Below are 13,956 nucleotides of genomic sequence, written 5' to 3' on the forward strand. Positions count from 1 at the left end.
TGAAATGTTATTAGATAAATTGAATATATAAATCTCAGGATTTTAATACATGTTCATTTAAATCAATCATATTGGAAAGTAGAAAAAATATTCTTAAGATCTTAAGATCTATGTTTATTGCTTTCAAATCGCATGGTTCAATAAACTTCTAAAATTAAATTAAAAAAATAACTTTTGCTTCATTGAATAGAAACACGCTGGCGCGGAGATAAAAGCATTTCATTTATACAATACAGTTCTTTCACAGATCAGAGTACGTTAATAAAAAATAAAAATTATCCAAACGGGAACAGTATCACATGCTGGAAAGAACAATTTTTTATTTCAAAACATGTTGCCGCTGCTCGCTGTCAAATCGTTCAATTTGTTAAGAAAAATTCATCAATGTTTTACAAAATACGAAATAAATAATTCAGATTCGAAATTCAATACTGGAGCTTCCATGTGCATATGTTCATGTGTAGAACGACGTTATTGAAAATGTGATATTTTTAGGTATCATCGTGCTTTAATATAAATTATTAATTATATAATTTCTTTAAAAATTATACATGACGGTAACATCTGGTGGCAACAATTTGAAAAGCGAATCAGCCATCTAAGCGTGGATCTACATTCATAGTGATACGCCGCAAAATTCAGTTTCGAGAAAATTAACCTCTTTGGGGCTACTACATTTTAAGGAAAATCCATGAAATTTATTTTTTAAAAAATTTAGTTTTTTAATAAATTTTCTCGAATCTTTAAGAATAATTTGGGATTGTGTTGAATGCTTTATGAGTTAGATTGGACGTAAAAAATTTCCAGATATTTCATGTCTCTAAAAAGTTAGAAACCTGAGAGTTTTTAATGGAAAATTTCGGTATGTTTTTAGATATCTAACGAATGAAACACTGTAAGAACAGCAAAATTTGTTTTTCTGGAACCTTAGCAACGTTATTCAGATGATAATTTAAAACTATATTTTTTATGCGTGTCATATTGGTCTAGGCAATCTAAATTTCATCGCGAATATTATTCTCAAACTAAAAAAATAATTCCGCTGTGTTCGATAAAAGTACTGAAATTTGTTTCATGTATACACAGACAGCGCAGCAGTGTATACACAGAAAACTAGAAGATCAATCGACTTATATTCTCGCCAAATCAACATAGACTTTGATATCGTCATAAATATAAAGAACTTTAAGCATAAAACTATTTCGCAAAAACTCATCACATCTTAAAATCATGAAAAATAACTTATCGAATTTATATCTGCTCTTGTATATTGTAAACAGTAAGGTATTTTAACCCCCAACTCAAAAATTGGTAAAGGTTTTCCAAATTTAAAATATCAGCTACCTTATCAAAGTATCTAGAACGTTCGAAATCATTGCCAAGATCATTTTGTTCTTAGTTACTCAATAGGGCTATTTACATGTTATAATTTTCTATGCGTACGAACTATTTTAGAAAGCATCATGATACAATAGTAATGCAAATGCATACATAATAAATATTTTCAAATATTCACATCATATAATAGCAATATCTTGTAAAAGCAGCCCACCAGAGTCAATGGATAGTGGGAGCTCGGCTGGGGTTCGAATTTCGGCAAAATGACCGGCTGCATGGCTGGCTTTCGTGGTTTTCTCCATATGTAGCATGCTTACTAGCCATTTTGTCTTAAAATATCCTCCGAAAAGACATCTTTTCAACAGGCAGCTAGCCCTTGAGTTGCATTGCGTTAACAAATTAACCTAATGTATTCTTACTGCAGTTGCACTTGAGGAATTAGGAAGTGCTTTTTTTTTTCAAACCTGAAGTTTCACTAAGAAAATTTTACGGACTTCTTCTTCTCTCTCTCTCTCTCTTTTTTTTTTTTTACTAAAATATAGATTAAATTGTTAAATGTTTAATTTTCCTATTAACATCCAGTTGCGTACACCTAATGTGTGACTAAATGTTGCGCTTAAATTATATGTCTATGTACGATTATAAATGTAATAATAAAGCACACATTTGGAAGCATTGAATGTAAGAACGTTGAAATGTAGATGCGTAGCAGAACTGATGGCGTAGATACTTGATGCTTAGAGCGTCCATCCATTTTGAAGAAGAAGCAGTCGAGCCGGATTAAATTCCTTTTTTCTTTAAATTCACATTTTGTGGCCACAATCACTTGGCACTCCAAACGTGCCTATTTCCAGAATAATTTTGATACAATTGTGATATAAGCGATCATTACAGAGCATAGATGATTGCAACAAAGCGTCTTAACAGGATGAAAGCATAAGCCAGAAGAGAGAGTGTCGCAGTAGTAATGCAGAGGAAGAGGAGATGGAGTCAAACAGTTTCCGTTTTAAGTTTTGTTTTACAATTTGGTGATTGGTCAAGAGGCATCTGCATTAAGCATTACGTAGGATCGCATGATTAATTTGAATGACGCAGTTTAGACATGTAGCGTTATTTTTAGACAGAGAGAGATGAAGTCTCAGATTTAAATAAAAATAAAAGAGGTTATAGCCAATTAAATTTAGAAATTTACTTTCATATTTTTATATTACATAAAAGATGTTATAGCAGATTAAATTTAGAAATTTGGTTTCATATTTTTTATCTTTCATACAGAATACAAGACAGGCATGTAAAGGCAAAAATCAAACTTGCAGTTGTGATAGTCTTTTAAGAAGTCTCTCCATATCAACGATCTAGGACAGTAAGATTTAAGAAGTGGAAGTGGATTTAACAGTGGGAAGTAAAGGAAATGATGTGATTGCTAACACTTTCGGGTATCATATTTCAACGGAAATATGCTTTTTCTCAGTTCCAGAATCTATGTTGACTATTCTTTTACGTGACGTGCGCACATATGGATGGAATAAAGAAATCTCTTTTCCTAAGCGGATTGTAAAATTTATTTAAAATGGATTCAAAAGGGATTTTTCATAACTTCTGTACGTACGTACATACTTATGTATACCTCGCAATCTCGCATAACTCAAAAGCAATTAGCAGTACATTGTTGAAATTCTTTACATGAAACTACTATAATATCTAATTGTGCACCTCCCTTTTTTATTGCCATCGGCAATACCAAAATTATATATATATATATATATATATATATATATATACGAGCACCTTTAAACCTGCTTGAAAATCTTTACCTGACCTTTATTTTCGCGTCGTCGGTCGTACTTCCAATTACAGAAGTGTTTTAAATCACGAAAATATTCACGTTTTAGCATGACTCCCGTACGACAAAAAATGATTGAGATATTTAAATTCAAAATTTGCGGTTTTTTACGTCATTTTCAACTTGCCTTAAGGAATCTTTTAATTAAGTTAGAATCATTCAAGGAAGTAGTGGTGTATTTAATTATGGCAAAGCACACGACGGCTATCTGCCTAAAGGGAGGGATGCCTTCGTGGAGGACTTTCTAAGGGAAACTGGCTCGTATACACGTTACACATGGGGAAAACCACGAAAACGCCCATGCAGCCAGCCCGTCCGCGGGATTTGAACCTCGGACCGAACTACCAGTGTTCAGCGACTTTACCGCTCGGCGCATTCAAGGAAGTAAGTTTAAATGAAGTGCAGTAAAAAATTATTTAACAGGGCGTAAGTCATGTGAAGTCCATATCAGATTTTTTCAAGAAAAGAAGATACCCCGCTTATTTTATATTTATTATTTGCGTGCACTTCTTCTGCATGAAAATGTACGTGTGTTTGAATGCGCTTCTATTATCTGGACTATTATCAAAGATTTTGAACCCGTCATTGTAATGCCTGTATAGTTCATTTTAATATATATTAGTTTTGAAAAACAAGGCGACGTTTTTCTTTGATATCGACAGAAATTTGACAAATTTTCAGCGAAACTTTAATAGTCTTTTTGAAAATATTACCTTATTATATATGCAACGTATCATTTGAAAACACTTACTGAGATAAATTATCACCAACTTAATATCAAAATAAAATAAAAATCTTGTTCTTTGCATTACTTCAAAGTATGGTACTGAGACCATTTATTTACTTTTCTTATTTGAAATAGAACATCATAGTAATATGTGAAGGCTTCTTTTATATGAACGCAGTTTTTTCCATCTGAAAAGCTTTCAAACCTGAGGGTCGCGTTCTTCCGGAAATCGTCTTATATTTAGGCTGATACGGTACATTTAAGTGCTGAGATAGAGAACTGAAGAGAAATTTTGCTCTTAAAAAGACTTCAAAGAATCATCCTTTCATGTATGGAAAATCTCTCATTCTCCCTCAGGGACAAATTATATCGAAAGACTTCTAAAGCATGAAATTATTAATGATAGCAGTTTTTTTTTTTTGAGAAAGAATAAAAACCATTAAAAAATACACACATTTTAAAAACTCCGTTTTTTTGTGAAATAAGCAAAAACTTCCAATTAACTTAGTGTACATTTATGTAAAAACATTTCAGTTAAGTTAATAACTTTAATTAGACAAAAAAGCCTCATTTATTTAGGAATTAGTTTTAATTTTCAATGGGCTCAGCTGAATAGCGAATACATAGAATCAGTTCATAATTTCAAGCAAATTAATGCTAACATATAACTATTCAGGTACCGCCAGATGGTTAGAAATAAGGACTAATCGATCAGTATTGCGGGAATTCCAATTAATCATTATGAAACTTGATAAAGGGTAGCCAAATAGCTTAGGTTATCTATTTCAGGCAACTTTTGTAGAATTCGGAATGAAAGACCATCACAAATAAATTACGGATACTCTTATGATACAACACAGTTCCCTTTAATGCTATGTAATATGTTAAAATCTGCATACAAATCCTAAATATCTTGTGGAACATAAATTTTCTGTGTAGCATTTATAGTACAAAATAAGTATATATAAAATATAGTGCTTAAAAAACAAATGATATAACACGGAGATTTCACTTTAATTTATGCATTTCTGTGGATTGAAAAAGATTACTCGAAATTTATTGCAAATTATTAATCTATTGAAATTTAGGTGTAAGAATAATTTATAATGCAGCTGAAATTGTAATGGGAAAAAACTTACATTGCAATAATCTAATTACAAACTAATTGCACACTTACAGAGGGGAAACCGGGGACAAATTTTAATTGTAATTAAAAAAAAGTAAAAGAATGAGAGGAGGATAGAGTGATGTTAGATTTAATCTTCCTCTAGGAGAGTGGTGATTTAGCGTTGAACATTGCTGCCGTATAATGTTATATCCATTTCAAATTTGATTTCATACTTGGCCTCTAATTTAGCTTCTTCGAGATTGTCAGTGAGTTGCTTCTATATGAGACCCGTGCCTTTCATAAAAACTGGCGGAAGTTCAGACTTCCATCGTAGCACCGGAGTCTTCTTTTTCATCAGGTGAAAGATTCGCTTGGCTTGAAATGGTTGAACTTTTACTGTCTTTGGTTGCTACTCTAGGTTCGATCGTTTGCATCACATAGTGCTGCCGGATACTTAATCATGTCTTCAGCAAGATTTATTCTTGCATCGTTCGTACCTAGTAGTATCATACCACATGGTATCGGTCTGAGTTCCCAGTCGATGTATTCAAAAATAATCGGGTTTCTTTCCTGGGTTTCAGAAGCTGTAGCTATTTATGCATTTGATTTTTATTCCTTCTAATTTTTACTAGTGGATTTCAACAGAGAAGAAAATAGCAGGAATACTTCTTTACAGGTGACTGTAAAGAGGTCGTCTGTAAAGAAAATTTATATTACTTGAAAAGAGGCAATTACATTCCAAAATCATTAGATTGCTGTAAACTCAGAATTCTGCTTAACTCAGAAACGTGGTTGAAAGGCGGCCATATTTTTCTACTTGGAATATTGAAGCTGCAGTAACGAAAAATCTCACGTCAGACCAATTCACGTTATTCAAAACAGCAATCATTCCTGCCTTTTTACGTACGGATTGTAAGGAGCACTGCAGTAGCCCATGACATGCATGTGCGTTGAAATCGTAATCATTTTTAGATGTTCCATCGCAGTATTCATATGATGCAAATTTCATGCTGTTTGGATGCTTCCTTCACGGTGTTGCATTTTAGATAGCCAGCAGTTCAAGCGCGAGAAAACAAAATTTATGAAGCTCTACATCTACAAATTCAAATAAACTAACAAAACTGCATCATTTCTCTAAGAATGAAACATTATTAAGAAGTTACTTAATTACGTAGTTAAGTAATGCAACAAGAGAAAGATATTTATCAGTTTAAAACTGGTTAATTATTTAATGAATTCAAAAGGAGCCGAAAGGTCTTCGCCCAAGTTTCCTATAAGAAATGATACTCTCAAAATGCTAAATGTATAAGTGTCAGTGGTTCTTTTTATGGAATGAAAGTCCGAAATTGAAACATTTGAACATTTTATTGGCTGATTAATCATTATATACTATAAGTCTATTGATATACCAGAAACGCTTTTATTATACATTTGTTGATGTATCATGTTGGTATCTGTTTTAATTAATGAACGTCTTAAGCAACGTTCTTTAATACTTCATGAAAATGATTAATTACGCATTGTATAAATAGAGCCGTAAATTCAATTTTATCTAGGGCCGCTAATGAAGAAAAATTTAAATCAGCATGTTTCTCAGAACTATTTTGGCATATTATTTTTATTTGGGACGCCTCGTATGTAATTTATATATATATATATATATATACATATATATCTTTCTCTCTATATATACAGATAGAAAGATAAATTATAAACAAGGCGTCTTCCCCGCACACATATATATACTTTATTTCAGCACTAGTTTTGAGGCTTCTTATGCCTAAGCAGATAAAAACTGAATCTGTTTTATCTATTTTGCGTCACTTATTTCAGTCCTATTTAAATATTTATTCTCCATCTGAGATAAGAAATTATAAAAGCGTTTAAAATATAGCAGAAAATTAATAAGCACATTATTAAGTTTCGCAGAAGCCCATTAAGATACTGTTAATTTACTTGTGAATATACAATAAATTATTCATTGTTACTGAAAAGGATTTTATTACAAGTCGAAATTTACACGTCGCTTTGTCGTAAAATATGTAGTAAAACAATTTCATATCAGAATCCTTTTTTATATATCTGAAATTATATGTGTGATACTTTTTTGGGATTAAGTTACTTCGTAAAAGCAGGAAGCTTTCGCAGAGAAATTGTCTAACTAGTGAGCTCTTAATCAATTAAAGTTAACTAGTCGCGAATTAGTGCAAAACCGAAACGGATTTTTATTTTATTTTATTTACAAACATGTAACTTGAAAAGTTGTTTCATGTCAGTTTAAGCTCATTAGAGAAGAATGAAAACTTAGGTGTTGTAGTGAACAACTTTAATTAGTTGGCATTAAAGAAGCAAATTTTAATTTCTTGCTATTTTTACTTATTTCTTTCGTAACGAATATAACATTTAATTTATATACGTAACATTCTGAAGTTGCTTCGAAATGGTTCAGGATTAATTGTTGTTTCTGTCTCGTGGTGATGCAAAAGGAACAAAAAAAGGGGGGGGGAATAAATTCACTTTGTCTTCAAATGCGAATTACGAGATCTGCAGAAAAATAAATATTTCTTTCAAAGCTAACGAGGTTTTTCAGTCGTTTATTGTTCCATTTTATTTACTCAAGTTGTAGATTCTCTTTATTGAAACGTAAATAAAATATTTGATGACTTGTGTAATCTTTACTTTTTATAGCTTAATATTTTTTAAACAAGAGGAAGTTATTGCATCGCTTATTCAATAATGCAGGATCTGTTATGTATACGTGTATGTATGTTTGTTTTTCGAATTCTGAAAAAAGCAGCGACACCTAGAACCACCAAATTTTAACCATTAATCCTCCATTGGAACATGTGCTACTCGATGCCGGAACTTTTGGTTTCGAATTTTTTTAAAAATTTATTTTATAATTCGTTCGAACTACTAAAATTTTGATTATTCAACGACGATTTAAAACTCTGTCCATTACATTAAACTTCAAGTACTTCTCGTTACTATTTAATCGAAAAAAACTAAATGGAATATGTTGCCATTGTCTTGTTTTCCACGTACCAATGTGTTGGCAACATGTACTTCTTTTAATCAACAAACTTTCAAATTTAATTACACTCATTCAACAAATATTAATATCTCTGTTAACCTCTCTCTGTTTAATCTCTCTATTGTTAATTAAAAAAACTAATAGATTTAAAAGCTTTAAACGCAGTTCTTAATAATATATACATATTTACTTTTTAATTATTTAATGTGTATAATTTTTAAGGACAATATTTTGTAATTTATAAGACTTTGCTAACAACGTATGTTACGTAATTGATATGTAGGGTCTACTTGTCTAACTTCTAAGTGAGAATCCTACGTTCAGTAAGTTCTGTTAGGAACTACACAGAAGAAGGGTTAAAAGTACCCTTTATTAGCTCTTTAACACACAGAACGACGACACACAGAACACACCTCCCGACTCTTCGGTTCAGTCGTTCCCGGAGCTCAACATGGTCTCTCGACGATGCACTAACCGCGATACACTACGAGACTCTTTCGGTGCACTCGACGACCCACTCGGCACTCGCTGCCTGCTGTCAACTCGATCGACTCCTTACAGACTGACTTGCTAGACGAGACACCAACTATATCGCACTCGACGAGGAGCACTCTCCGCGTACCAGTAGGGTATATATAGCTTTTGGCTTGTGTTCGAGAACATTCTGGTCTAAACCGGTAAGAATTCGTTCCAGAAGGTTCTCCATCCGTCCATGGCATATCGCCAATTTTGTCGCAAAATGTCGCCAAATGGGTGATTTCTCGCCAAATGTGGCAACCTTACCGTTCCTTGCTGTTTTATGACAACCCTAAAGCTGCTTTGCCGCGAAGCTATCTTACCGTGCCTGGGCATTTCGTAACAATATGCACAACTAGTAGTACTAAGCTACAGGGCTCAGATAATTCCTGTTACTTAAGCCCGTGTCGAGTAAATACAATTATGCCACGTAAATCAAAGATAACTCAGGGTACAAGCTCACGCAACGGAGGTGACGGGAATAGCCTAACTCTAACTTTTCTCTCTAACTTTCTTACCGAACCTCTATTTTTAAACTCTTTCTTCACAAGTTAGAAGTTGCATTCCTTCACGAGCCCTACTAAATTTAAATATTCCCGCGTTGTCAATTAGAGTAATGAAGGCTTATAGAAAAGTTTAAAATTAAACTTTAACTTAATAGTTAAAATAAATATAAATCTCTACATATACAAAACCTTAGTTTTATTTTATGGCCTTTTATCTTTTTAAACGCAAATCTTCCTTTGACATGCTATTTGGTAACATCAAGACTTATATATGCAATTGTCGTCCCTAGCAGGACTTGCACTAATAATTCGTATGCAAATAGTATTTTTATGTGTAATTCTTCAATTTCTATTATATTTAATGAATCTAGTACTAAAAATAATTGATTTACAAGAGAGCAAGATATGGTATAAGGGAACTAAATTCAATAACTTACATGTAATATAATGCCTCACGTACGCACAAAGTGCATAATTAATAATCAAGAGCCGAGTTCTATTTATCTTCACTTAGCAAGTACATAATTTCGAACTTTTATTTAATACGTTAATACTTATTAAGCACCGACCCAAGCTAATTATGCGCAAAGTGCATAATTAGTAATCAAGAGCCGAGTTCTATTTATCTTCACGTAGCAAGTACATAATTTCGAACTTTTATTTAATACGTTAATACTTATTAAGCACCTACCCAAGCTAATTATGCGCAAAGTGCATAATTAGTAATCAAGAGCCGAGTTCTATTTATCTTCACGTAGCAAGTACATAATTTCGAACTTTTATTTAGTACGTTAATACTTATTAAGCACCGACCCAAGCTAATTATGCGCAAAGTGCATAATTAGTAATCAAGAGCCGAGTTCTATTTATCTTCACGTAGCAAGTACATAATTTCGAACTTTTATTTAGTACGTTAATACTTATTAAGCACCTACCCAAGCTAATTATGCGCAAAGTGCATAATTAGTAATCAAGAGCCGAGTTCTATTTATCTTCACGTAGCAAGTACATAATTTCGAACTTTTATTTAGTACGTTAATACTTATTAAGCACCGACCCAAGCTAATTATGCGCAAAGTGCATAATTAGTAATCAAGAGCCGAGTTCTATTTATCTTCACGTAGCAAGTACATAATTTCGAACTTTTATTTAATACGTTAATACTTATTAAGCACCTACCCAAGCTAATTATGCGCAAAGTGCATAATTAGTAATCAAGAGCCGAGTTCTATTTATCTTCACGTAGCAAGTACATAATTTCGAACTTTTATTTAGTACGTTAATACTTATTAAGCACCGACCCAAGCTAATTATGCGCAAAGTGCATAATTAGTAATCAAGAGCCGAGTTCTATTTATCTTCATGTAGCAAGTACATAATTTCGAACTTTTATTTAGTACGTTAAGCACCGACCCAATGGAGATTATTTTAGATTAAATAACTTATCAAAATGGAAACTGAAGTTCCTAAGTCTGCTGTGAATATTTCAAGAGTTGTTTTTATTTGAATGGGGTTTTTCTTACGAATTTCTAATATAAATAATTAGCTATTAATGATAAAATAACTACAAAATAAATGAAATAAAAATTTATGCCATCCATTTTTAAAACGTGTGTAAGAATGCTTGGAGTCAAAAGAATATTGAAGAAATATTAAGACGGCCATGTTAAAATCTTTCAAAGAAGCAATATTAGAAATGCTACAAAAATAGCATTTTTAATAACTGGAAAGGAATTCTTTATTCACTCACATCTGCTTTAGTAATCGCTGGAGTTTGAAAGTTTACGGTCTCTCCGCAAATTTATAAAAATCCGTTTATTTTATTATTATCACTAATGAAATTTACGTTTGAATGCATGTTTGTGAAATGGCACTTATAAATTAACACATATGTTAAAACTTACTTCTATGACACTTATCTCTAATAATAAAGTGATTTGTTGCAGTTATTTACAATTAAAGTCATCTTTAATTTTGAAAACCTTCATTATAAGTCATTTGCATGCACACCTGATCTTCATTCTGTCTTGTTTCTCTGCCATCTTATCACAATGGAAAACACATATATATATATATATACAAAAACATAGTTGCTAGGGGAAAACGTACATGCAGAAACACTTTCTTACTGACGCAGAAAAGCAAGTGATATTGCTTCTCGGTGTACTATTGACGTTTGAGATGAGAATATTGTGTTTTATCTGCCTTGCAACATAAAGCAAAACAAGATCAACAAACTTCTCTGTTTAAGGGAAAAAGCAGCGCGCATGTATTCGTGTATTATTTGAGTCACTGTATATAATGCTGAGTATTACTTTTGTTATGTTTCCAGGTGGATGAAAGATATAAATGGTGTCCTACGTTCTGTTAAAGAAGACGGAAGAGTGTGGATGATACAAGGAACTCTTAATATCAGAAAAGTAGTCCGCACGGATGCTGGGAAATACCAGTGCATCGTGAGGAACAGCATCGGTGAAAGGAGAATTGAAAGTGCTCTTATAGTAACAGGTTTATTTTCTTTTCATCATAGATGCCAACGAAACTGATTGGTGTTAAATATTCTACTGTAATATATTATTAAAACGTTTAAAGAACGTAATTAATAGCTTTTACTTGTGTAAACGTTGAGATATTTTGATTTGAAGAAGACTTTTAAATAAAAATTAGAATGTCTCAAGAAATCTGTCTATCACAATCTTTATAAATATTTGCAAAAATATACAAAATATTTGTAAAGAATAGCATTTCATAATTATGTAAATTCAATTAAAGTTTATTTTTAAGAGCAAAATGAGAATTTAATTTGGATTAAATCTGTTGCAGAGTCATTAGGTTCGTTTGAAGCAAAAGACGTTAAAAATATCTAGCGCCCTCTCCGAGACTCGAACCCTGGACCTCTCGAATACGCTTCGAGTATGCTTCTAAATACACCTTGAAGGCATGCTGAAAGGAGGGATAAAGTATCTCATATATCCCCCTTTTGAAGTGTGAGTGGGGATATGGGAACCCAATCGCCACCACCTTTTAGTTCGAGGGCCACTGTAGAATTATAAGTTTATATCAGAGCTGGAACGTAAAACATGTGCAGTGCACTCCACGAGATTCGAATGGCGGACCTCTCGAATACACGTCGGACGTGCTTCCAATTACACCAAGAAGACATGCGGAAAGAAGGGAGGAAATACCTTACATTGTAACTTAGACTAAAAACTAAACCTATTCTGGTAACTTTTAATTAAGTATATGTGTCCTTACTACAGTACGCTAGATAATGAATTATTACATTTACTATACTAACTCTTACCAACTCAAGTGAATCTTTGCTCGATGTTCTTCACAAAATTTCTGAGAACGTTATTTATAATAGCTTCTCTTCAATATACGACAATCTCTTTCTTTATATTTCACTGCATTTATCATACGCCGTTCTTTAAAGTTAGGAAATATTGACAGAAATAAGACATAAATGTTATTGACTGAAAAATGATTAAACAAAAATTTGCAAAAGCATTGTTCAATAAAACAGGTTTACCAGTTAATTAACATCAAAGTATTGAGTTAGGAGTCACATTTACGAAAATATAAAATTGATAAAAATAATATCTTTTCAGTTTCAAGAAATCTTTCTGTAATGTGCTGTGTGGAAATATGTAACAGAAAAGCAAATCTCACGCTATGATTTCACGGGATTATTTAGGCACTTGATCAAATCTTGTGCAGTTACATGCCATTCTCCTAAAAAACGCTTTTTGGACATTCAAAGATCCGGCAAAGTATTTCGGCTTCCTGTCATGTATTACAGATGTTCAAAAGTGTTGAAATCTGAAGAGTAACCTGGTCACTCCATACGGGTGATATCTTCCATACATTATAACATATGATTAACGTCAGAGATGTTTAATAATGACGAGCATTGTCCTCCATTAACATAAAATATTGGTTAACAGCACGTCTAAACAGCATTAGATGGGGTCCAATAACTTCGTCGATATATATATTAAAAATTACAAAACCTCCACCAAAGCTTTATAGCTCATTTTTGCCATGTGTAATGATTCTACTTCAAACCATGAGAGCGCTTCACAGAGACAGTATCTTTTGGAAGATGAAGTGATTGGGGGCCCAAACCGTTGACAAAACCCAAAATCGCGAAGCCACTTGAAACACGAAATGCTGCATTACCTGAAAACTACCTCATGGTTTTTTCGCCCCCCCCCCAAATGACAGAAAATGGTCTTCAGAGGAAGGTGTTGCCCTTATCCCCCATTCACTAGGCAGTGTGGTTCCAAATCCTTTATACAAGAGTATAAAGACACTTTAAACTTTTTATATCCTTTATACGAGAGATATCAATATTGTTTGCGATCTGCATTACATTTGGTCCCTTTCGAGTCTACCAATTAACCACCACTTCATCCCCTTTGCTTTATGCCTTTGACTCATAACTATTAACCCTTTTCACTCGAGAGGTGACTACGGTCACTCTTGATGTGATGCGGGGACTAGAGAGAAGACTCCCAATCTCCATTCGGTTTGACGCGATAATTCATGTAGTAAAGACCTTTATTTAGGTTCTAATTTGGACAATATCGCATCATGAGTGTATTCAGTAATACATGCGTGTAGAACACCTCCCAGTCTTTTATCTTAAATACGTTTTTAGATGTATTGCTATAAATGCGACTTCGACATTAGTTCGTACTCGATTGTCGTGGCAATAGGAATACTATTTCCAAAGTCACGGAGCTTAATAAGCATGGAATACGATGAATGAATTAGTTTAACTGAATATGAGTTCGATTTTTTGTTGATAAACGAAAAAAAAAATATTTCTGTGGATAGACTGTTTGATGATAGAAAGGAGGAAGGCAGAGATGAAGGAAG

The 13,956-nt window shown here is 32.8% G+C and overlaps 1 protein-coding gene across 3 annotated transcripts in view; it reads left to right on the plus strand.

Annotated features, from left to right (window-relative positions):
- LOC118181836 (cell adhesion molecule Dscam1-like) overlaps positions 1-13,956 on the plus strand; it is a 1,419,238-nt gene that overhangs the window by 1,163,972 nt on the left and 241,310 nt on the right. For all 3 annotated transcript variants that reach the window (XM_085816859.1, XM_085816860.1, XM_085816861.1), the window contains exon 6: positions 11,405-11,580. In XM_085816859.1, the coding sequence (XP_085672985.1) occupies positions 11,405-11,580 (176 nt within the window). The remainder of the gene's footprint in view (positions 1-11,404; positions 11,581-13,956) is intronic.

The sequence above is a fragment of the Stegodyphus dumicola genome, chromosome 5 (assembly GCF_044657685.1).
Source record: "Stegodyphus dumicola isolate Sdum_Otavi_A_Nest chromosome 5, ASM4465768v1".
NCBI classification, from domain to species: Eukaryota; Metazoa; Arthropoda; class Arachnida; order Araneae; family Eresidae; genus Stegodyphus; species Stegodyphus dumicola.